Genomic DNA, 26214 nt, shown 5'->3' on the forward strand with positions numbered 1-26214 from the left:
TACTAGTGTTCTTCAAAGTTCAGTCCTAAACATTCTTTTCTCATGTCACAATATTCTTGGACTATTTCATCCTCTCCTGTAGCTTCAGTTAGCAGCTATCAGCCAGTGACCTCCAGATTTGTTTCTATCTCCTGATTGCAGACCTTTACTAATTTACCATTTCGATCAGGTGGACTAACAAAATTTAAATCATGCTATCAGTAAATTTGCTCTTCCTCTTAACATCCCCCCTCTTATCAGTAGCACTGCCACCTATCCACTTGTCCCAACCAGAAACCCTGATTGCTTATGACTCCTACCCCTCCCTTAGCCCCAGGTTCAACCACCATCAAGTATACAGTCAATCTCCTAAATATTTCCTGGAGCTGTGCTCATCATCTTCACTGCCCAGGTCCTGCGTCCAAGCTGCCATGATCTCTACTGTTGCTTTTTCAAAAACCTTCTACTGAGCTATCCACATCAACCTTGCATCCTATAATCCTTTCTCCACTTAGCAGTTCCAAGAATCTTTCTAATGGACAAATCGCATCACAAAACTCTGTAGTAGATAGGATTTCGATATAGGAGGTTCTTAGAAGGTAAAAGGTGGGGGTGGGACAGGAACTAAGTTAGCATTATGTCATACAAACTGATGTTACAGGTCAATGAAAATGTGATCTTCTAAAGATGCCTTTATTTACACTTCATGGAAGATTGATATCAATTTGCATATCAGCCTTTTTTAAATGGAGGTAAATTAGGGGTTTATGTTGCCCCCCATCCTGTGGTGCTGCCACATTTGCTTAAACACCTTGTTGTTTTCTGTTTTTGTTTTTGTTTTTGAGATGGAGTCTTGCTCTGTTGTTCAGGCTGGAGTGCAGTGGCACGATCTTGGCTCACTGCAACTTCCCCCTCCCAGGTTCAAGCAATTCTCCTGCCTCAGCCTCCTGAGTCGCTGGGATTACAGGTGCCTGGCACCATGCTCAGCTAATTTTTGTATTTTTAGTAGAGATGGGGTTTCACCATGTTGGCCAGGCTGGTCTGGAACTACTGACCTCAGGTGGTCCGCCTGCCTTGGCCTCCCAAAGTGCTGGGATTACAGATGTGAGCCACCGTGCCCAGCCTACTTAAACACCTTGTAATAAACAATTATACCTCAATAAAGCTGTTTAAAACACACACACATACAACTTGGCCAAAAATAGAGACCTCTTTTTTTCCTAATTTGGTGTCAGAGAATATAAATCTTGAGTCCATAAATCCCTAATGTTCTGTACTCTGCCTGCCTACCTCTGTATCCCACTCCAGGATTCCCTCCCCTTCAGGCCTCTTTCCTCCCTAACCATGCTTAAACCACATTTGCTTTCTTTCAGTCCTTTTTAAAGGGAAAGCTCCTTCCCTTGGGCCTCACAGCCTTAACACAGGGACCTTAACCTCTGCTTGAAATACTTTTCCCCCTACTTTACCTGGCTAACACGTACTTAAATTTCAAACTTCAGTGGAAATATTTTCTCATCTTAGGTTAAATCTGCTCATTACACGTATTCCATGGAGATATTGCTAGTTCCGTTCCAGACTACTACAATAAAGCAAATATTGCAATAAAGTAAGTTGGGAATTCTTTGGTTTCCCAGTACATATAAAAGTTACGTTTATACTATACTGAGGCCTATTAAGTGTGCGAAAGCATATTCTTTAAATATACATACCTTAATTTAAAAATTCTTTATTGCTAGAAAATACAAATGATCATATGAGTCTTCAGTGAATCGTAATCTTTTTGCTGGTGGAGGGTCTTGCCCCAGTGTTGATAGCTGTTGACTGATTCGGGTGGTGGTTGCTGAAGGCTGGGACAGCTGTGGCAATTTCTTAAAATAAGCCAACAATGAGGTTTGCCTCTTCCTTTCAAGAAAGATTTATCCAGTTTGCAATGCTGTGTGATAGCATTTTAACCACAATAGAACTTCTTTAAAAATTTGAGTCAATCATCTTAAACCCTGCTGCTGTTTTATCAACAAAGTTTATGTAATATTCAAAATCCTTTATTGTCATTTCAACAATACTCAGCATCTTCACTAGGAGTAGTTTCCATTTCAAGAAATCACTTTCTTTGCTAATCCATAAGAAGCAACTCAGGCCAGGCGCCGTGGCTCACGCCTGTAATCCCAGCACTTTGGGAGGCCGAGGCAGGCGGGTCACAAGGTCAGGAGTTCGAGACCAGCCTGGACAGCATGGTGAAACCCTGTCTCTACCAAAAATACAAAAAATTAGCCGGGCATGGTGGCGCATGTCTGTAGTCCCAGCTACTCGGAAGGCTGAGGCAGAAGAATTGCTTGAACCCAGCAAGCGGAGGTTGCAGTGAGCCAAGATTGTGCCACTGCACTCCAGCCTGGGTGACAGAGCAAGACTCCATCTCAAAAAAAAAAGAAGCAACTCATCCATTCAAGGTTTATCAGGAGATTGCAGCAATTCAGTCACATCTTCAGGCTCCCCTTCTCATTCAGTTCTCTTGCTGTTTCCATCACATCTGCAGTCACTTCCTTCACTAAAGACCTGAAGCCCTCAAACTCAACCATGAGGATTGGAATAAACTTCTTCCAAACTTCTCTTAATTGGATATTTTGACCTCCTCCCATGAAGCACAAATGTTCTCAATGGCATCTAGAATGGTGAATCTTTTCCCAAAGGTTTTCAATTGATTTTGCCCAGATCCATTAGAGACATCACTCTGTATAGCAGCTATAGCCTCACGAAATGTATTGTTTAAATAATAAGACTTGAAAATCAAAATTACTTCTTGACTCTTAGGCTGTAGAATGGATGCTGCGTTAGCAGACATGAAAACAACATTAATCTCCTTGTACGTCATCAGAGCTCTTAGGTGACCAGGTGCATTGTCAATAAGTAGCAATATTTTAAAAGAAATCTATTTTTCTGAATGTCATTTTCAACAGTGGGCTTAAAATATTCAGTAAATCATACTCTAAACAGATGTGCTGTCATCCAGGCTCTGTTGTTTCTGGAGTGCAGGCAGAGTAGATTTAACATAATTCTTAAGGGCCCTAGGATTTTGAAATGAGAAATGAGCATTGGTTTCAACTTCAAGTCACCAGCTGCATTAGACCTTCACAAGACAATCAGCCTGTCCTTTGAAGCTTTGAAACCAGGCATTAATTTCTCTCTGGCTATGAAAGTCCTGGATGACATCTTCCACTAGAAGGCTGTTGCATCTACATTAAAAATCCGCTGTTTTGGCCACCTTCATCAATGGTCTTCGTTAGATCTTCTGGACAACTTGCTGCAGCTTCTACATCAGCACTTGTGGCTTCACCTTGCCCTTTTATGTTACAGAGATGGCTTCTTTCCTTAAATTTCATGAACCAACTACTGATAGCTTTAAACTTTTCTTCAACTCCCTCACCTTTCTCAGCCTTCATAGAATCAAAGAGAGTTAGGGCTTTGTTCTGGATTAGGCTTTGGTTTAAGGGAATGTTGTAGCTGGTTTGATCTTCTATCCAGACCATTCAAACTTCCTCCCTGTCAGTAATAAGGCTGTTTTGGTTTTTCTTATTATTCATGTGTTCACTGGAGTAGTACTTTTAATTTCCTTTAAGAATTTTTTCTTTGTATTCACAACTTGGCTGTTTGACACAAGAGGCTTAGCTTTCAGCCTATCTTGGCTTTCAACATGCCTTCCTTACAGGCTTAATCATGCATTTCTAGGTTATGATTTAAAGTGAGAGACATACAACCCTCTTTTACTTGGACACTTAGAAGCCACTGTAGGGGTATTACTTTGCCTAATTTTGATATTGTTGTGTCTCAAGGAATAGGAAGGCTCTAGGAGAGGGTGAGAGATGAGAGTGGCCAGTGAATATAGCAGCTAGACACACACAATATATATCAATCGACTTGTTACTAGTGGAAGAGATCTGAGTTACCCCAAGTTACCAGCAGCCTATCCTTGCAGGTCCATAGCAACTTCAGTCCTGGCCTCCTCAGAGAAGAAAGAATTTGACTGACAGACATAAAGCAGAAAAGAGACTGAGGCAAGTTCCAGAGTAGGAATGGAGGTTTATTTAAACAGGCATTAGAACAGGAAAGAAAGGAAGGTACGCATGGAAGAGACCCAAGTGGGCATGTGAAGGTTAAAGAGAGAAGGCCAGCCGGGTGCAGTGGCTCACGCCTATAATCCCAGAACTTTGGGAGGCTGAAGCAGGTGGATCATGAGGTCAGGAGTTCAAGACCGGCCTGGCCAAGATGGTGAAACCCTGTCTCTACTAAAAATACAAAAAAATTAGCTGGGTATGGTGGTGGGCGCCTGTAATCCCAGCTACTCGGGGAGGGGGCTGAGGCAGAGAATTGCTTGAACCCGGGAGGCGGAGATTGCAGTGAGCTGAAATCGCGCCACTGCACTGCAGCCTGGGCGACAGAGTGAGACTCCGTCTGAAAAAAAAAAAAAAAAAAAGGAGAGAGAGAGAGAAGGTCAAGCGCCGCATTTAACCATGATCTTAGGATGGGCTCCCTGCATGCTCAGAGCCCTCTTTACCCTTGGGAAGTGAGCACACACAGTGATTTTATGGATTTATACATATGCCCATCTGAGGCTTTCTTCCTTTTTCCGGTGGAGTGTATCAGAAAAATCATACTTCATCACTTTTGTCTCTTAACCGGCATGCCCAGGAAGTTGCTTCTCTCTGGGGCCTGCATTCAATTAACATTTTGATGTTAACAGGTGTGGGCCATCAGGAAATGGCCTTTCCCTGGCGCTGCCAAATTTTCATTTTTAGAGAGGCCATGTGATAATTGCTGAACCATCACCCAACGTTTCTAGTGGGTGGGTGGCAGGGGAGAGCCCTCTCCTGCCTTGCTCATGCCTAACTACCTGTAACAGATTCAGTTCGCCATTTTATAATGTATGAGCATGATCTGTGGTCCCCCAAAACAACTACAGTAGTGACATCAAAGATCAGTGATCACACAGATCACTCTAACAGATACAAAAATAATGAAAAAGTTTGAAATATTGTGGGAATTACCAAAATGTGTCAGAGAGACACAAAGTGAGCACATGATGTTGGAAAAAAATGGCACCCATACACTTGCTCCATCAAGGTTGCCTCAAACCTTCCATTTGTAGTAAACTCAGTATCTGCAAAGCACAATAAAATGCACAATAAAACAAGGTATGCCTCTCTATGCTCTCACAAACCTCTGTATTTTATCTTAGAAACACTCACCACAACTGTAATAAATGATTGTTTATTCTTTCTTTCCAGTTAATCTCTAGCTCTGATATTCACCCGCAAAGAACTGGGCCACCTTCCCTGCTTTATCCCCACTATGCCTAAACACAGAGTGAGTGTTCCATAAACACTTGTTTAGTGGCAATAAATATAGCAGACACATTTATTTGCCATTTTATAAGGAAAAAAGGTGCAGATACATAGACGACCTATTTTCTGATACCAAATTAGGAAAAGAAGAGTTCTCCATCTTTGGCCAAGTTTTGTTTTTTTTTTTTCTAAACAGCTTTACTGAAGTATAATCGTTTTTTACCTTATTTAAAAATAAGTACCACTCTACTAAAACGCGCTCTGTGGTTAGTTCTCGGCTGGACCGTTCAAAAGGCTGATCCTTACAGCCTTTATTATTAATAGAACCAGGTCGGGACTGCTTTTGCGTGGGACACCAGAAGTAAAAAATCAAAGAGGAGCCAACCCGATTCCGAACAAGGAAACACCCGTCCCCTTCCTACACCAATTCCTGCTCCGCCCTTAGTAGGGAACGCAGCGAGGGCAAACTCCGGAGTGGAGGGGCGGGACGTCCGGCCCTTCCTGTTGTGGAGGGGCGGGACTTCCTGTCTTCCCTGTTGCGGAGCTCTGAAGCGGCTCCCTGAGGGCGCTGGTTTTGAACTGGTCTTGTGCGGTTTGCGCTTTCTCTTAGTGGTTGCAGTTGGCGCTGTCTCCGCTTTCCTGTTGCGTGGCGGGCGTCTTGGCCAAAACACTCTCCCTGCCACCTTATTCCTCTAGGGTTGTGATTTTTTTCTTTCACCAAGAAATATCACTCGCTGGTAATTTGTCAAACTGAAGAAACCCCTGAAGAAGTAGTGGTGGGCAGGCGCCGACGCTGCGGCTTCCAGAGCATTTTGGCAAATCAAAGCCAGGGACCGTTGCTGGGCGACATTTCCGCAACTTTTCGGCTCCGAACTGCTGTGAGTGGAAGACTTTTGGTGGTTGTTTTGATCAGGCTCCTTCTGTAACTAGAGACTATAGCATTTTGAAAGAAATGAGATTCTCATTCATGTCAAGAACAGACGTGTGGATTTTTCAGTGTTAAACATACCCTGACGTAATGTGCTGGGTGATGAGAACGCAAGCGGGAATGAGACTGTAGAGATGAGAATGGCAGTGTGGGTTGGAGCCGGGTTATGCTTTCCTATGGTATGCCAAGAACCTTAGTCATTACACTGTTTGTTGTGTATGCTTGATTATTTAAAATTAGAAAACCGCCTCAGTAAAGCTATTTAAAAAAGAAAAGAAAGACCTGACCAAAGATAGACTATTTTTCCCAAATTGGAATCAGAAAATGTCTTCCATCTATTTATCAGCACCCGTTTTTTCCCCTAAAATACCAAGTAGACATACCCGATATATACGTGTGTGTTTATATATATATCTGTAATCTATATTGCCATTTGATAAGTACGTAAACAGGTGATGTAAAGCACTTGGTATGGAGTGACTTGTGGAAAGTTACCTATGTCATCAATACTAGAGATGGATTGGAGAGAGAAGAAATTCCAGACAGTTGCAGGAGTTGGAGAGTCTATGGCCTGAAAAAGAGAAAGAGGTAGAGAGAGCCAGGTTCCAAAGACAGAAAATCAACAGGACTTGTTACAGGGGCATGGAGAGGAAAGTCAAGTTTTAGAATATTGGCTGCTAACAATGAGACACCATTAATTCAAATTGCAAATTCAAGAGGAGCAATTTACTTATTTTTCATCATTCAAATGTTTATTGTGCCATTTACTATTTGCCTAATACTGTTTTAGATGCCAGAGATACTGTTGCATATAAGACAGATAAGGCCCCTGCTTCGGTTGAGTTTATATCCTAGTGGGAGAAAATAAAAAGCAAGTAAATAATCAATTTTGATGATAGATTCTATGAAGAAAAAACTTGAAGAGGGATGACAAATGATTGGGAGATGTTTGGGAGTAACTTTAACTTAGTTGGTCGTTGGGCCCTTGTAGGAGTTACATTTGTGCTGAAACCTTGATGATGATAAAGAACCAGCCTTGTGATTAGCCAAGGAAAAGACAAGGCAGGCAGAAAGAACGGCAAAGATGGGAAAGAGCTTGTTTAAAGAACATTTAAAATGCCAATGTATCTAAAGTGCCCTGTAGAAGTAGGAGAGAGTTGAGAAATGACATTGGGAGAGGTAGATAGGACCAGATTGTGTGGCCTTTGTAGGCCATAGTTTAGGAGTTTGGATTTTAAGTAGAAATGGAAGGTACTGGTGGGTTTTAAGCCACGAAGTGATAGATGTGATTTTCATTTTAAAAGATCCCTGTGGGTACTACTGTATGCAGACTGGATTTGAGGGAAGAGATGAGAGTGAAAGTGCAATTAGGGGGTATTACAGAAGCCTGCTTTTGGTAGGAGTGATTAAGTTCCATTTTAGTTATGTTGAGTTTGATTTATCTATGGGACAGGGACATAGAGAGCGGTCTAGCAGGCAGCCACCTGAAAGCTCGTGAGAGGTCAGGTACATTTAGTTCTCTAGAGAAAGAAAATTAAAAGTGTGTGAATCTCCTCAGGAGAGACCATGTGGTTAAATATTTACTTATATCCTGACATATCCTCAGAAGATTACAGAGGATATCACCTACAGCTGATTACATACATTAAAGTGGGTAAGGTTAAAAAAAGACAAGGTGGGCCAGGTGCGGTGGCTCACGCCTGTAATCCCAGCACTTTGGGAGGCCAAAACGGGCGGATCACGAGGTGTGGAGTTCGAGACCATTCTGGCCAACATGGTGAAAACCTGTCTCTACTAAAAATACAAAAAATGAGCCGGGCGTGGTGGCACGCACCTGTAGTCCCAGCTACTCAGGAGGCTGAGGCAGGAGAATCACTTGAACCCGGGAGGCAGAGGTTGCAGTGAGCCCAGATTGCACCACTCTACTCCAGCCTGGCAACAGAGTGAGACTCTGTCTCAAAAAAAAAAAAAAAAAAAAAAAAAAAAAAAAAAAAGACAAGGTGGGGCATAAAAGTGACATGAGTGTTATGTTAAGAAGGGATGAAATGTGGACTAAGGTCAGGTCTTGAAGAATCCTTGATTTAAGGGAATGGTGAAGAAGAATGATTAAACTAAAAACAGGTAGAAGTGAAGAAGAAAACTGTGGCAGCCCAATGTTAGGGGAGAAAAGTAGGGGGAAAGAGAGTTTGGTGCAAGGGAATGTAGACAATGCTGTTACACGTTGATGAGGTTTAGTAGGATGAAGACTAAAGTCATTGGGTATAAGAAGACATTGGTGACCACTGTGAAACAATGTCAGTAAAGAGATAGAGGTGAAAGCTGGATTGCAGTGAATTGAAGACTGATAGGAGAGAAGGTTGGTAGTGAGTGAATACTACACTTGAGCTGTTTATAGGTAGGAAATAGGGATAAAGTGAAAGTGTTTTCTATAGAACGTTATTTTTTTCTGGCAGGTAAAACTTGATCATCTGGGTAGTAGAAGGGGATAATGTGGAAGGGGATGGGGTTAGTGTTAGAAAGGAATAAAAACATTTCATAAGATTGCTTGAGTGCCTGCAAGGCAGCATCCACAGTGCTGGTCACTGTCATATTTGTTTTCTCTTTTAATACACACAACAATCCTGTTACTACTCCCATTTTACAAATGAGGAACAACCTGAGACTTATAGCTAGCTAGTAAATGGTAAGGTGTGAATGAAACCCAACTCTTTTTTTTTTTTTTTTAATTGATCATTCTTGGGTGTTTCTCACAGAGGGGGATTTGGCAGGGTCATAGGACAATAGTGGAGGGAACGTCAGCAGATAAACAGGTGAACAAAGGTCTCTGGTTTTCCTAGGCAGAGGACCCTGCTGCCTTCCGCAGTGTTTGTGTCCCTGGGTACTTGAGATTAGGGAGTGGTGATGACTCTTAACAAGCATGCTGCCTTCAAGCATCTGTTTAACAAAGCACATCTTGCACTGCCCTTAATCCATTTAACCCTGAGTGGACACAGCACATGTTTCAGAGAGCACAGGGTTGGGGGTAAGGTCATAGATCAACAGCATCCCAAGGCAGAAGAATTTTTCTTAGTACAGAACAAAATGGAGTCTCCTATGTCTACTTCTTTCTACACGGACACAGCAACAATCTGATTTCTCTATCTTTTCCCCACATTTCCCCTTTTTCTATTCGACAAAACCGCCATCGTCATCATGGCCCGTTCTCAATGAGCTGTTGGGTACACCTCCCAGATGGGGTGGCGGCTGGGCAGAGGGGCTCCTCACTTCCCAGAAGGGGCGGCCAGGCAGAGGCGCCCCCCACCTCCCGGATGGGGCGGCGGCCGGGCGGAGGCACCCCCCGACCTCCCTCCCGGATGGGGCGGCTGGTCGGGTGGGGGCTGCCCCCAACCTCCCTCCCGGACGGGGCGGCTGGCTGGGCGGGGGCTGGCCCCCCACCTCCCTCCCGGACGGGGCGGCTGCCGGACGGGGCGGCTGCCGGGCGGAGACGCTCCTCACTAACCAGACAGGGCAACTGCCGGGTGGAGGGGCTCCTCACTTCTCAGACGGGGCGGCTGCCAGGCGGAGGGGCTCCTCACTCCTCAGGGCGGCTGCCGGGCAGAGGGGCTCCTCACTTCTCAGATGGGGTGGCCGGGCAGAGACGCTCCTCACCTCCCAGACGGGGTCGCGGCCGGGCAGAGGCACTCCTCACATCCCAGACGGGGCGGCGGGGCAGAGGCGCTCCCCACATCTCAGATGATGGGCGGCCGGGCAGAGACGCTCCTCACTTCCTAGATGGGATGGCGGCCGGGAAGAGGCGCTCCTCACTTCCCAGACTGGGCAGCCGGGCAGAGGGGCTCCACACATCCCAGATGATGGGCGGCCAGGCAGAGACACTCCTCACTTCCCAGACGGGGTGGCGGCCGGGCAGAGGCTGCAATCTCGGCACTTTGGGAGGCCAAGGCAGGCGGCTGGGAGGTGGAGGTTGTAGCTAGCCGAGATCACGCCACTGCACTCCAGCCTGGGCAACATTGAGCACTGAGTGAATGAGACTCCATCTGCAATCCCGGCACCTCGGGAGGCCGAGGCTGGCGGATCACTCGCGGTTAGGAGCTGGAGACCAGCCCGGCCAACACAGCGAAACCCCGTCTCCACCAAAAAAATACGAAAACCAGTCAGGCGTGGCAACGCGCGCCTGCAATCGCAGGCACTGGGCAGGCTGAGGCAGGAGAATCAGGCAGGGAAGTTGCAGTGAGCCGAGATGGCAGCAGTACAGTCCAGCTTCCGCTAGGCATCAGAGGGAGACCGTGGAAAGAGAGGGAGAGGGAGACTGTGGGGAGAGGGAGAGGGAGGAAACCCAACTCTTTAATTCCCCTTCTGTCACTGCTATATGGAGAGCATAGGTGAAGACATAGTATTTTAGAGGTAGAGAAGAGGAAACTGAATGCAGTGAAATAAGGACAAATCCAAGACAATAGGAGATTAAGTTGCTCAGTAGTAATAAAGAGCTATTTCTTTAATGCTAGGGTAGAGACAGGATTCCAGGTATTTGGATTTCTTCTTCAGGGTCCTTTTCCCATAGGCCTAATAGTGACTTTCTGCCTGTCTTTGGAATTTGTATTACAAACAATTTGCTGCATTCTTACCATAAAGGTGGAATTTGCTTATTATTTGAAATTTAAAATGAGATAATGAGCATTTAATTTATAGAAATTAAATTTCTTTAGGCCGGGCGCAGTGGCTCATGTCTGTAATGCCAGCACTTTGGGAGGCTGAGGCAGGCAGATCTCAAGGTCAGGAGTTCCAGACCAGCCTGACCAATATGGTAAAACCCCGTCTCTACTAAATTACAAAAATTAGCCAGGCATGGTGGCACACACCTGTAATCCCAGCTACTCAGGAGGCTGAGGCAGAAGAATCACTTGAACCTGAGAGGCGGAGGTTACAGTGAGCCAAGATCACACCACTGCACTCTAGCCTGGACAATAGAGCAAGACTCCATCTCAAAAAACAAAACAAAAAAAGAAATTAGATTTCTTCTTGGTTATGTTCCTGCATTGGAGTAAACTTCTAGAAGTTATAAGCTTCTAAATAATAAGCATATAATTTACAAAAATTAAATTTCAGTAGAAGTGAAGCTATTAAAATTATAAAGACAGTTATCACTTGTGGTTGTCTCTTCTTGGTTATGTTCCTCCATTGGAGTAAACTTCTAGGGGTTAATTAAGGCATTTTGTTAAGGATGTTCATTTCAGATTTATCAAGTGTAGTTAGTATTCTTAACAAAAGTAAATGCAATGGCAATGTCATCTTCTTAGAAAATGCACCCATTTATTTTGATAAAACTTTTGTACATGAAGAGAACTATTTATGCTATTGTTTTTCCTATTTCATTCAGTCTTTGACTTAGAAGGATATCTTATCCTGCCGTAGTAATGGCAGCCGAACTGCGAATGGTACTTTATGAAGATGATTCAGTACAAGTACAATATGTTGATGGTTCCACATTGCAACTTTCTCCCTGTGGCTCTGAATTTTTATTTGAAAAGTCACCACCTGTTTCAGCACATCCTTTAGAACAACCAGAAAGAATTCGTCAAAGGACACATTTTGTCATTAGCACTTACAGAGTAAGTAAAGATATCACGTAAACAACTTTTTTGTTTTTTAGAGACAGGTTCTTGCTCTGTCACCCAGGCTGGAGTACAGTGGCACTACCATAGCTCACTGCAGCCTCGAACACCTAGGCTCAAGTGATTCTCCTGCCTCAGCCTCCTTTTACAAGGGAGTTACTCTAGGACTACAGGTGTGCACTACCACATCTGGCTAATTTTTAAATTTTTTGTAGAGCATTGTCTAGCTATGTTGCACAAACTGGTTCTCACACTCCTGGCCTCAAGTAATCCTCCCATCTCGGCCTCCCATTATGCCAGGATTACAGGTGCGAACCACCGTGCCTGGCCAAAACTACTCTTTGAATACCAAAATACTGTTGACGTGGCTAGAATATGAAAAGTAATTAGTATTATGGATTATACTGTACTGTCATTTTTAATTGATTTTCAAATCATTTTACATTAAGGTTACATTTTATATTTCTTTTCATAGGAGCAACTACAGCGAGCCCTAGATTTTCGAAACTCTTCAGCTACTTGCCCTTTTTTATCTGAAACCATCATACCTTCTGAAAGAAAAAAGGTGATTTTTTTAACTTCATTTTTGTTAGTATTATTTGAGGACAAGTAACTAGAAACAGGTAATTTAATATTTAGCCTTTTTTTCCTTTTCAGGACACCTGGGGATACATTGCTATAAAACATCGAAGTTACATAGTGTATCCCCTTGCCATTTTCTTTGTATCCAAGCATTATAATCAGAATGTTTTAGATAGGTGACTTTTTCATTCTCAGAGGTCTCAAAATTAAGAAATTATGTGACCATTTTCAGTAATAGCGTATTTGTTAATGTATAGTAGAGATATGTAACTATGGGTATGACCTTTATTATTTTGCTTATATAGTATTGTGTTTGGACTTTTAGGAATAATAACTGTCATTTACTGAGGGTTTACTATGTCCAACAACTATGAACAATATTAGAAATATTTAATAACACCATACTGATCAAAATGGATGTCCATCCAATCAAAACAGGTATATTGGCTAGATGGCAGCCTCTTTTTTTTTTTTTTTTCCTGAGACGGAGTCTCACACTGTCGCCAGGGCTGGAGTGCAGTGGCATGATCTCGGCTCACTGCAACCTCCACCTCCCGGGTTGACGCCATTCTCCTGCCTCAGCCTCCCGAGTAGCTGGGGCTACAGGCACCCGCCACCACACCCGGCTAATTTCTTGCATTTTTAGTAGAGACGGGGTTTCACCATGTTAGCCAGGATGGTCTCGATCTCCTGACCTCGTGATCCGCCCGCCTCAGCCTCCCAAAGTGCTGGGATTACAGGCGTGAGCCACCGCGCCCGGCCGGCAGCCTCTTTTTATAGGCAAGGAAATTATGTCTTAGAGAGTTTACCTAATTTGTCTATGGCAGTTTTCTCAGTGGCAAAGTCAGGATTTGAACCTAGTCTATCTGACTCTGTAAACTCTGTTTCTCAACTACTTTCTGCTACCTTTCTATGCTGTCAAGATGCTTGCCTGCCGGCTAATTTTATATTGTCTCGTGGCAAAGGAGCCATAAAAAATTATAAGTTGTAACTTAGCCTAGAATGGTAATTTTCCATAGTGTCTTTTGAGTCACTTTATTCACTGAAACTGCCTAGCTTGTTGCTGATGCTGCAGCAGGATTATTAGATAGTCTAATTCTAAAAGAGGAGTTTGATGACCATCCTTACAAACCAGCTTTGCTGTCAGTAAATACAGCCCTCAATTTTAGTGTCCTAACATCGTACATATAGATAGCATGGTAAATTTAGGAAGCTTTCTTGACAATAGTTTGTGTAAATGTAAGGTTTTACATAAATGGAATTGAAATGCTAAATGCTTGGCAAAATTCAGTAAAAACCTCTCACGCAATATCTACTGTTTATATCTTATATGAAAAGACACAATCAACACTGTTACTTGTTATGAGTCTTTTATTAGTCAGAATCAATTTTTCTTTGAGTAATTAAACTTTTTTAAAGTTTCCTCTAAGCCTCCTGAAATTTATTTTAGTGTATGGTGTGCCAGGTACTACCTAGGATGGGTACTTTTTACATGTTACCTTATTTGGTTCATGTGATAACCCTGCAAGACAGAATTTCCCAAATGCTGTTCAGTAATTCTAGTACTAGTTTAAATAATTTTCTCTTTTCCCTCTTGCTCTGAAAAACTTATGTTATCTCATGTAAATTTTAAGATATGATTGAGTTTGTTTTTGAATTTTCTGAGTTGTTCTGTCAATAATTTTTATGGTAGTCCTGTACCATTTAAGCTATGGTTGCTTTTTTTTTTTATTTAAAACTTAAAGAAAAATTTTTAGCTATGATTGCTTTTAATATAATGTATCATAGTGTTGGTCTTCCCTTATTTCTAGTTTTTTTTCAGAGTAAACTTTTGCAGGGTGAGGGGAGGGATACAAATCTGTTTAATTCATTGTACATTTAAAACCAAAATACATTTAACACTAAATATGACCATTTCTCTCATTTTGTGTCTGTTTTACATCTCTTTTTTTTAAGGGTGATAATCTTAACAATATCAAATATTCTGTGGAAAATCATATATAGGCTGAGATCTTGCCCTCCATTTTTTCATTCTCTGTAGATAGTAAAACACAAATATTTAAGAGCTTTCTTACACAATACTGAAATATCAAATGTATGGAAAAATTGGACTGTTAACAGAAAATACTCACCGTCTCTTTTCCCCCCTCATTGCAGCATATCTTCATTGACATAACAGAAGTGAGATGGCCCAGTCTTGATACAGATGGTACCATGATATATATGGAGAGTGGCATTGTGAAGATAACATCTTTAGATGGTCATGCATACCTCTGCCTGCCCAGATCTCAGCATGAATTTACAGTACATTTTTTGTGTAAAGTTAGCCAGAAGTCAGACTCATCTGCAGTGTCGTCAGAAACAAATAATAAAGCCTCAAAAGATAAACTAGTTGAAAAAACTGGCAAAATCTGTATACGTGGAAATTTACCAGGACAGAGACTGAAGAATAAAGAAAATGAGTTTCATTGCCAGATCATGAAATCCAAAGAAACTTTAAAGAAGATGAGTTGTGTAAATGGAACTGAAGGGAGGGAAGAGCTGCCTTCGCCTGGTACAAAGCACACATGTGTATACACATGGGTCAAGCAGTGCTGGTCTGTGGCCGCCTGTCCAGAGGAATGGAAATATCCTTTGTCTTTAGCACTTCATTTTCATAATAAAATCAGCAATATGTCTAAAATTGATGCACATATAACTCAGAGTAGATTTTTAACTTCTGATATTTCAGAGGAAAGAGGAAAAGTGGTTTCTGTTCTTCCCAGGGCCCTGTCACTCAGCTGTCCAGTCCCACACCTACACAGGTAATGCAGTAATGGCTATTGGTCATGAAGCTTTTATCAGAACCAGTCTTAACCTGGATAATTTTCTTTTTATCTGATACCATTCACAAGGAAAGTTTATCTCATCCAAAATTTTGCTTTTAACTGATAGTAAATAATTTCCCTAGCAAATGTGTTGCTTATGTTTTTTACTCTGTGTCCATGCATTGAATGTACAAGGCTGACTCTACACTAGATACTGTGCTAGTCCAGTAACTGCAGAGATGACTAAGACACAGTCCCTGCTTTATAGCAACTTAGAATCTAGTGAAGGTCACTGTAACTAAAAAGATTATTAAAGTATGCTAAATGATGGGACAGGAGTCTGCACAGGGCTCTGTGGGCCCAGGGGAGCACCTGCTGCCGCTCACTGGAGCCCGTGACCTTGCTTGCTGGAGTGTGGATCTGACACAGTTCTTTTGTCCATACCTAGCTTCAGAGGCTACCCGTGTCTTTGGTTCACTGACTATAAATACGTCTGTTTTCAAAAGGGGTACACATGGAGTGGCTTCTGTAAGGCTAAGTATAAAACTTTTAACTCCACTAAGGATTGTAGATTTGTAACATCAACTTTGCATAAACAGTGCAAATCATAATGATAAAAACTAACACTTACAAAACACTTATGTGCCAGGTACTGTTGGACTTCACCCATTTGATTCTCAAAGCATTCCCATGAAGTTAAAAAACGTATCATCCCTATATGTAGAGGAATTTGTGACATAGAAATGTTAAATAACTTGAGGAAAGGTACACAGCTAGTACTTGTAAAATTGAGATTTGATCCCAGGCAATCTCTGAGTATACATTTGTTATTTAAAACAAAAATATGGGAATGACTGTTAGGCTTGTCATGATTATCTGGTTAAAATGAGAAAAGTATTATGAGTACACATCAAAAGGGAATTATGCTTCAAAAGTAATGATTTTTCAATAACTTACCATGATGTTTAGGTTGAAATCCATGATCCTTCACATAGCTTACCAGGTCTTTTGTGACCTGGTCCCTTCCTATATCTGTAATCCTGAACTCTGTCACTACTCTTGCCCTTGCTTTCTCTATTCTTGCTAAGCTGGACTTTAGCAATCCCTAAAATGCTTGCTCAAGCACTCTGTGACCACTGCACCTACTCTTTACTCTGCAGGGTGGCTAACTTGTGCTCATTTCTGGGTTTCAGCTTAAACCTAACTTCTTTAGAGTGGTTTTCCTGAAGACCCTAAACAAGTTAAGTCCTATACAATTCCATAGCATGCAGTACTTGCCTCTTCTTTACACTCAATGTTTATTATTTAACGTTCCTGCTGAGGGCAGAGACCATGTCTACCTTTTTTTGGTTGTTATATCTACAGTGTGTATAGCACAGTGCTTGGCCCACTATAGATATTTTAGTAAATTTTTTTTTTTTTTTTTTTTTGAGATGGATTCTCGCTCTGTCACCCAGGCTGGCGCGATCTCAGCTCACTGCAACCTCCGCCTCCCGGGTTCAAGCGATTCTTCTGCCTCAGCCTCCTGAGTAGCTGGGATTACAGGCACGTGCCACCACGCCTGACTAATTTTTGTATTTTTAGTAGAGACGGGTTTTCACCATGTTGGTCAGGCTGATCTCAAACTCCTGACCTCGTGATCCGCCCGCCTTGGCCTCCCAAAGTGCTGGGATTACAGGCCTGAGCCACCGTGCCTAGCAAATCCAGGCTAAATTTTAAATGTTATTAAAACTGTTAATTTATGTAATTGTGCTGAGATTCAATAATGAGATTATTGAAAATAGTGAAAAAAACATGGAAAAAGACTTGCTTTTTACATTTCATTAATATACCTTCATATTAATTTTTATTCTTTGATCTAGTGAGTTAAACAAGAAATTAATCCTGTTACAGTAGCAACATTTTGTTGACTTCTAAAGACAATTATATTGAGCAACCAGAAGTAATAGCTTGTATTTTATCCTTCACAGGTGGAATTTTTGTGATTCACTTTTACAGAGACAATCTGATGAATATTCCTATCCTGAACTAGTGAAAATGGTTTGGTACAAAGGTGTTACATATAGGTAAGGCACCTATGTTGGCTTCTATGTTGGAGTTAGAGCTGTTCATTGATGTCACAGAGAAGATGGGACGAGCCTTATAGACAGACTCTCAGAAGAGGACACAGTTCTGTTGGGCCAACTGTGCTCCTGTGTTTGATCCTGAGTTTTACAGGTCTCAAAACTAATGTTATTAGTGCACACAAGGGTCTTGTGACTCACTCACATTAACCATTTTTATAAGACTTATGTGGTACCTCCAAAGCCAATGAGGGATTGGTTTGCTAGTGAATGTAACATTCATATCAGTTATTTAGGATACTCCTTCCAAGCATTGGAGGATCAAGTTGTTTGAAATAGTCAAAACAGAATTGCTTGAGCATGGAATTAGAGAAGTTAGATCACCTAAGGGAGATTTTAGCCTTCATTCACAAAGCAAATACTCATTGAGTGGCCGCTCTGTGCCAGCACTGTTCCATTGAATTATTCGTACCCCACAACAAAGGACACCCTTCTAGTGACTAGAATACTAGTGTTAGCCAGATTGAGAGTTTCACTTCCATGAACAATGCTAGAAGAGCACTGCTAAATTTTTGGAGAGCGAGGGGGCTCTCCTTTTCCTATGTGAAGACCTATTCCTTCTAACAACATATTCTATCATGTATGTTAATAAAATTAACTTGGCTTAAGTTTCTATTTGGTATATAACCAGTACCTTGATTGTACCTGGCTGCTCCAGGTACAGCCACCTTTTCTTAGGGATAGCCCCTTGTGCAGACGGCTAATCTTATCCATAAAGTATTGATTCCACTAGTTTCATTAATCTATTTATTTTCAGGTTCTGGAAATGTTGTATTTAACACGTATGCAATAGACATTGCTTTGGTGACCCTTATATGCCAGCCTTGTGATTAGCAGTGGGGATATCAAGAAGATGATAAGACAAGATGCCTGAATTCCAGAAGTTCTTAGTTTAGTTGTTGAAATAAATGCATAAGCCAATTCTATTTATCTTTTTGTGAAAGAGTTAATTTAGCTGGTTGGGTTCAGAATATGAAATTATCTGCTTCACTGGACAGGCAAAAAGACTGTGTTGTTTTGCTTAGATTTTGTTGTTACTGTTTTTTGATGACTATCTTCATGCATGTTTTAATCTCAAGTGGAAAAAAAATTTTAATGGTTATTTCTCTTTCTTAGACTTACCCATCAAAATATGAACTCAATAGAGATTTATTCTGGGGATGGATCTGTTTTCAAATCAGAAGGGGCTTATTTTGGGAACTATTTTACTTATTATTCCATTCAAGAAGGATCAGAAAAGGTAAGCCAACAATGAACTCAACTCAAGAAGAGTTTTGCTGTATAGCTCTTTCTAAATAATTCCAAATATATATGGGAAATTTGGTCATTATATAACATTGCTTCCTACTCCCCAGTCTGGAGTATTAATATAATCTTACTGCCAGCATTGGTACAGTAATTATTAACCACCTTATTTTTACTGTATTTTCACCTGCTATCTCCATTTGCCTAAGCAGTTCATGTTTAAATCAGAAACTTTCTTTTGTCATAGACTTTATTGATGGAAAATGCTGAAACCAGGACTTTGAGTTAATACACTACTTTGAATTAATATTTGTACATTAAAAAGCAAAAGCACATTCTTTTTTCCCCACCATGTAATTGTGTATTTGAAGCACCTCTTAACTTCTAAATCTTTATGTACAACTAGACAGTTGAATAAGATTGTTCTCTGTTGCTGAAAACAGTGAAACATAACATGGTATAATTACCAGCCCATAGTCTTAATAATGTCAATATTTTGTTAATGAGTTTTAATTTGCTTATTGCCCCTCTGATATTTGACATCCACCATTTCACAGCAATCACTATAGTATCACACTACTTTGCATGCTAGAACAAAATAAGTATGTTTTCTCTCTTCATTACAGAGTGGAGTATTTAAATACTAATCAGATTATCAGAATCCCTAGGGAATAGAGTTAAAAACTGAGATTTTTTTAACTATGGAAATTTCAAACATATACAAAAGTAGACAAATATAATGGACCCCTATGTACCCATCACCCATCTTGTTCATTTATACTTCCTGCTTCTCCCTCCACTCCCTGTTTATTTTTAAGTAAATCCCAACCAAATATTGTTTTCTTCATAAATACTTTAGTATATATTGGAACAGATTCCCAACTGGGGCCTATTTCTAGGAAAATATTTAGTAAATAAATATTAATTGAACAGTAACTCTTTGGCAGGCATTCTGGTAAGCACTGACAAGGATGAAGATGAAGAAGAGTTCCTGCCCTCAAGAGTTCACAGTCTTGTGTTCAGTTAGACAGGCAAACAAGCAAATGAGATACAAGCATGCCCAGTAACATGTATATGTATATATGTGTGTATGTGTGTGTATATAGTACATCAGACAATCAAGTGAGCAAGCAAATAGAGTAGGTATGCATAGTCATGTTGCTGACTGCTATATATCAGAGGGTTTGCAAAATTGCAAGATAAAAGGAGTGTGTCTTCCTGGAGCTTCAATTTTACTCAAAGCTGTTGTGGGAGGGGGTGATAATTTTTATACTAAAGCAAATATATCATGGAGTAGAAGCATGAGCTTTTGGGTTAGAACACATTTGTGGTGGACTGCCTTGGGCTTCACTCTCCAACCTTTGTGTGCAACACCTTCACCTTTCTCTGTCTGTTTTAGTGCAAAGGTTTAGAAACAATTGACCCTCTTTTGGGGATAAAGTTGTTTGCTCCTTACTTTAACCCAGACTCCAAAATAAATTTCAGATGAATTAAAGAGCTAAATGTAAGAAACCAAACTTTATAAGTGTTAGAAGAAAATATAGAAGAACAATGTTTAAAATCTCTGGGTAAAGGAGGCCTTCTTAAGTAGAATACAGAAAACCAGAAGGCATAAAAGAAAAGTTTGACAAGCTTGAAATCTTCAAACTTACGTTAAATTATAAATATTTAGGCTGGGCACAGTGGCTTATGCCTGTAATCACAGCACTTTGGGAGGCCAAGGCTGGTGGATCACATGAGGCCAGGAGTTAGAGACAAGCCCAGCCAACATGGCAAAACCTCGTCTCTACTGAAAATACAAAAATTAGCCAGGCATGGTGGTGCTTGTGTGTAATCCCAGCTACTTGGGAGACTGAGGCATGAGAATCGCTTGAACCTGGGAGGTAGAGGTTGCAGTGAGCCAAGATCACACCGCCGCACACCAGTCTAGGAGACAGAGCAAGACTCTGTCTCAAAAAAATTTTTTTAATTAAAAGAAAATTTTAGAATTTCTGTTAAAAAGATAAGCAAAGGCCCAGAAGATATTCCACACTATAAATCAGTAATAGACCAAAAAACCAAAATACCCTAATAGAAACATGGGCAAAGGGTAAAAATGGATTTAGCCATAGAAAAGATAATGTAAATTAAAAAGTCATAATATTTGAAAACATATTAAACTTTACTACTTGCATCAGGGAAATGCAAATTAAAATATAAATGACATAACATTTTTCCCTTACCAAATTGCCAATAACTAAAAAGACTGATGACATCTGCTGGGAAGGGTGTGGGAAAAGTGGTGCTTTCATAGTGTTGGTTGAAGTGTTAATTGGTTTGGCTTTCTTAAAGGACAATTTGATAACATCAAATGAAATTGATGAGAAATTCTGCTTCTCAGTATCTAGCCTAGAAAAATATTTGCACATGTGTTCAAAGAAGCACGGCCAAGGTTGTGTTTTGTGGCATTATTTGTAGCAGCAAAAAATCAGAAGCAACCTAAATAAATGTTCATTAATAGGGAAATGGTGAAATAAGTTGTAATTATCAAATTATGGGAATGGTGTACAGTAGTTGAAAAGAATGAGGTAGATGTCGATGCATACAGTAATAGATTCTGGAAGATCTCAAAGATCGGGTTGTTGAGTGAATAAAGAAACTTGCGTTAGAACACGTACAATGATATCTTTTGTGTAAAGAACAAAAAATAAACCCATACCTATATAGTACTTTCTGTAATACACATGCACAAGCACAAGAAAGGATCCTGGGCAAATACACACTGAAGTAGCTATGTTTGGGAAAGAGTGTGGGATTTTGTGAGGGAGGAGAAGTCTGAGAGGACTCAATTTTCATACTTTTTGAACTTTTTTTAACAAAAACATAATGTATTATTTATTGTGTAATTAAAAATTGAAATAGGAAAGATTGACAAGTACTCACAGTATAAGTACTTCCACAGAGATAAGAACTTGGTGCTTTGGGACCACATAAGAAAGGGCACCAGACCCAGTGTTTGAGGCTCCAGAAACAACTCCTGAAGGAAAACTTGGCTAAGCTAGGATCTATAATTCCAAAGGAGGAGTTGTACAAAAGACAGATGGAGGTAGGAGGAGCATATAGCTAAGGGAACAATTTACTTTCTCAATTCTTTGCATGGCTGGCTTCTTGTCACTCAGATTTCTATCTAAATGTCATCTCCTCACAGACGCTTTTCCTGACTATTCAAATTAAAGAAGCTACCCAAGACACTCCCTATCATGACATCCTCATGTTTTTTCTTCAAAGCACTGAATATTGGGTGACATTTTCTTAATGATGTATGTTCTTTATCAGCTACACTAGAGTTAAGCCCTATCTTATTCAACACATTATTATTGCTGCTTCTTAGCACAGTTTATAAATGGCACCTAACTGGACACAAGAGCCTGGGGCGAGTGTGGAGTGTTGAAGGAAGTGAAAATGTTGTAGTTTGGTAGGCCAAAACATAGATGGGATGCTGGGGGAAATGTCCAGAGAAGAAGCCAGATCACTAAGATGGCCAGCTCACAACTGGAGCATGAGTAACCTCACTGCATTTGGGGAACCATTGAAGGATTTCAAGTAGGGAAGTGACATCAGATTTTTGTTAGATTATTTCAGAGGAAGATGAACTGGGTGGGGAAGAGGTAAAACTTGAAGCTGTAGAACCAGTGAGAAGACATGTATAGTAGTTCAAGTGAAGGCCAGGCAGTGGTAGGAAAAATGAGAAGGAATATTAAGGAGACAGAACTGATTGCTGACTGGACGCTGAGGATGAGGAAGGAGTTGAAAGGGATGCCAAATTATTAATCAATGAATGGTGGTGCCCGGTACTGTGTGAAACCAAAATTTTTATCAAATCTAAATTTTTTTGATGATGGCTTTTTTTTCTTTTGCGCCTACCATGAGATGTCAATTAAGGATTTGAGATTATTAAAATTCAACTATATCTCAACCCCACCTGCCTAATAGATTATAAGACACTCTTAATTGTAAGATGGATCCAGATTTCAGAGAGGTTAAATTGTGAAAAATGAGCATTTTAGAGTTGATGAAATAGGGTCTTGGAAATAAGAACCCAGAGGGAACTCAATATCCAGTAGAGAAAGACATAAATAATTAAAATATGGTATTTTGAGTGCTTCCCATGTGCTAAGCACTGTGCTAATAAATGATAATGATACAGACATGAGCAAAACAGACACAGCCCCTTCCTTCATGGAGCTGCATTCTAACAGGGAAAACAGACATTAAGTAAAAAACTATTAAATTGAAGTTGTAATTAAGACCAAGAGGCAGGATTAGAGGGAACTGTGCTTGTGGACATAACTAGGGGATTTCTCCTAGTCTATGAGACCTCTGCAATGGCTTCCCTGAGACGGAAGGAAAAACAGGTGTTAGCCAGGCAAAGGGAGGTGCTGGAGGAGGGAACTGAGTTCTAGGTAGAGGGAACAACGTGATAAATGACATACCAAAGGTAAATACAGCGTAGAGAAAGTGAAAGTGCAAATTTTGAAATGACGCTAATTCCAGTTTTAACATGGTGATGTTGAGGTGTCTGTTTTCATAGCCAAAAGAGAAGCCCAATAGAGATTTAGATAGTCAGGTCTGTAGACCAAGATAAAAGGACAAAGACTTTTGTTTGGTACCTATTATATGCTAAATTCTGTCCCAGGAACTTCATATGTATATTATATCATTAATCCTCAGATAAGTCTGGATGGTAGGCAGTATCCCCATTTCACAGGCTGCAGGCACTGAGGCTTACAAAAGGTTGTATAGCCTGCCCATCATTATAGTTGGTAAGAGGCAGACTTGTGATTTGAATCCACATCTGTCTGACTTCGAAGCCCCTCTTCTTCCCCTAATGGTAAAGAGTATGAGCTGCACTCTCTTGGTGGTTTAAATCAGATCTCTACTGTTTCTTAGCCCTCAGTCTCAGTTTTCTCATCTGAAAAACAAGCATTAATAGTTATCTCAGAATTATTTTGAGGAATAAATGAGATAATCCATGTAAAGTGAGTAGGGTAGTGCCTAGTACATAGTATCTGCTCCACAAATGTTAGCTGTTGCTATTATGATATTTAATGTGAACACAGCTTTGGACCCTTTTAGTATTATCTAAAAAGAAATCAAGAACTCAGAAGAGAAGGCTGGAGACAGAGTGCTGGGAAACACTAGCAAGTCTGAGGAGGAGGAAACTCAGAAAGAATTTTAAAAGAACAATTTTTTTCAAATTTCAGTAACCTCCACCTGTAAATAATTTTTTCTTCCACAAACTGTAGCAGTATTTCTTCCATTAATGTAGCAAAATGGTATATTCATTCAATTAAAATAGTTTTTTAAAATCTATATATCCATTTCTTTTTGTCTTAAGGGAAAGGGGTGGCTCATGATAAATTTCCTGCTAATGTGTAGGAAAATTAGTTTGGTTACCATGTTAATGTAAATGTAGCTAATATTTAAATTGCACAATAAGTTATAAGTTATTAGAATGTAACTTTTGGGCCAGGCACAGTGGCTCATGCCTGTAATCTCAGCACTTTGGGATCCCTTGAGCCCAGGAGTTTGAGACTAGTCTGGGTAATATAGTAAGACCTCGCCTCTACAAAAAACTTAAAAAATTAGCCCGGTATGGTGGCATGTGCCTGTGGTCCTGGCTACTTGGGAGGCTGAGGTGGGAAGACTCCTTGAGCCACAGAGGCTGCAGTGAGCTGTAATTGCGCCACTGTACTCCAGCCCTGGGCAACAGAGTAAAACCCTGTCTCCAAAAAAAAAAAAAAAAAAAAAAAAACAAACCTATTAAAAAAAACTTTTGAATGAATAGGAGTAATTCTATATTTTTTAAAAATGGGAAAATGGCTTTTTTTTCCCACAATGGGTTTGCCACCAGAACACAGGTGTTGTGAAAACTACCCCTAAAAGCCAAAATGGGAAAGGAAAAGACTCATATCAACATTGTCATCATTGGACACGTAAATTCGGGCAAGTCCACCACTACTGGCCATCTGATCTACAAATGTGGTGGCATCGACAAAAGAACCATTGAAAAATTTGAGAAGGAGGCTGCTGAGATGGGAAAGGACTCCTTCAAGTATGCCTGGGTCTTGCATAAACTGAAAGCTGAGCGTGAACGTGGTATCACCATTGATATCTCCTTGTGGAAATTTGAGACCAGCAAGTACTATGTGACTATCATTGATGCCCCAGGACACAGAGACTTCATCAAAAACATGATTACAGGGACATCTCAGGCTGACTGTGCTGTCCTGATGGTTGCTGCTGGTGTTGGTGAATTTGAAACTGGTATCTCCAAGAATGGGCAGACTCGAGAGCATGCCCTTCTGGCTTACACACTGGGTGTGAAACAACTAATTGTTGGTGTTAACAAAATGGATTCCACTGAGCCACCCTACAGCCAGAAGAGAGAAGAGGAAATTGTTAAGGAAGTCAGCACTTAAATTAAGAAAATTGGTTACAACCCTGACACAGTAGCATTTGTGCCAATTTCTGGTTGGAATGGTGACAACATGCTGGAGCCAAGTGCTAACATGCCTTGGCTCAAGGGATGGAAAGCCACCCGTAAGGATGGCAATGCCAGCGGCACCATGCTGCTTGAGGCTCTGGACTGCATCCTACCACCAACTCATCCAACTGACAAGCCCTTGCGCCTCCCCTCTCCAGGATGTCTACAAAATTGGTGGTATTGGTACTGTTCCTGTTGGCCGAGTGGAGACTGGTGTTCTCAAACCCGGTGTGGTGGTCACCTTTGCTCCAGTCAACGTTACAACAAAAGTAAAATCTATCGAAATGCACCATGAAGCTTTGAGTGAAGCTCTTCCTGGGGACAATGTGGGCTTCAATGTCAAGAATGTGTCTGTCAAGGATGTTCGTCGTGGCAACGTTGCTGGTGACAGCAAAAACGACCCACCAATGGAAACAGCTGACTTCACTGCTCAGGTAATTATCCTGAACCATCCAGGCCAAATAAGCACTGGCTATGCCCCTATATTGGATTGCCACGCGGCTCACATTGCATGCAAGTTTGCTGAGCTGAAGGAAAAGATTGATCGCGGTTCTGGTAAAAAGCTGGAAGATGGCCCTAAATTCTTGAAGTCTGGTGATGCTGCCATTGTTGATATGGTTCCTGGCAAGCCCATTGTTGAGAGCTTCTCAGACTATCCACCTTTGGGTCATTTTACTGTTCATGATATGAGACAGACAGTTGCGGTGGGTGTCATCAAAGCAGTGGACAAGAAGGCTGCTGGAGGTGGCAAGGTCACCAAGTCTGCCCAGACAGCTCAGAAGGCTAAATGAATATTATCCCTAATAGCTGCCACCCCACTCTTAATCAGTGGTGGAAGAACGGTCTCAGAACTGTTTGTTTCAATTGGCCATTTAAGTTTAGTAGTGAAAGACTGGTTAATGATAACAATGCATCGTAAAACCTTCAGAAGGAAAGGAGAATGTTTTGTGGACCACTTTGGTTTTCTTTTTTGCATGTGGCAGTTTTAAGTTATTAGTTTTTAAAATCAGTACTTTTTAATGGAAACAACTTGACCAAAAATTTGTCACAGAATTTTGAGACCCGTTAAAAAAGTTTAA

General features: G+C 40.9%; 2 protein-coding genes and 1 pseudogene across 4 annotated transcripts in view; 2 read left to right on the forward strand and 1 right to left on the reverse strand.

Annotated features, from left to right (window-relative positions):
• The first annotated feature begins 5821 nt into the window (after positions 1-5821).
• The window catches only part of C5H5orf34 (chromosome 5 C5orf34 homolog), a 28458-nt gene continuing 8065 nt past the window's right edge, over positions 5822-26214 (forward strand). The window contains exons 1-6 of one of the 3 annotated variants that reach the window (XM_001135314.7): positions 5822-6193; positions 11618-11849; positions 12328-12417; positions 14592-15238; positions 17212-17307; positions 18481-18604. In XM_001135314.7, the coding sequence (XP_001135314.1) occupies positions 11655-11849; positions 12328-12417; positions 14592-15238; positions 17212-17307; positions 18481-18604 (1152 nt within the window). In that variant the 5' untranslated portion in view covers positions 5822-6193; positions 11618-11654. The remainder of the gene's footprint in view (positions 6194-11617; positions 11850-12327; positions 12418-14591; positions 15239-17211; positions 17308-18480; positions 18605-26214) is intronic. The other 2 variants (XM_009449209.5, XM_009449210.5) reach the window with 2 other exon arrangements.
• The window catches only part of LOC104006458 (uncharacterized), a 33351-nt gene continuing 18662 nt past the window's right edge, over positions 11526-26214 (reverse strand). The window contains exons 4-5 of the mRNA XM_063811807.1: positions 15873-15955; positions 11526-11790 (exon numbers count right to left, since the gene is read on the reverse strand). The gene's annotated coding sequence lies outside the window, so the exon portion shown is untranslated. The remainder of the gene's footprint in view (positions 11791-15872; positions 15956-26214) is intronic.
• Positions 24482-26069, forward strand: LOC101057541 (elongation factor 1-alpha 1-like; annotated as a pseudogene).

The sequence above is a fragment of the Pan troglodytes genome, chromosome 4 (genome assembly GCF_028858775.2).
Source record: "Pan troglodytes isolate AG18354 chromosome 4, NHGRI_mPanTro3-v2.0_pri, whole genome shotgun sequence".
Lineage (NCBI taxonomy): Eukaryota > Metazoa > Chordata > Mammalia > Primates > Hominidae > Pan > Pan troglodytes.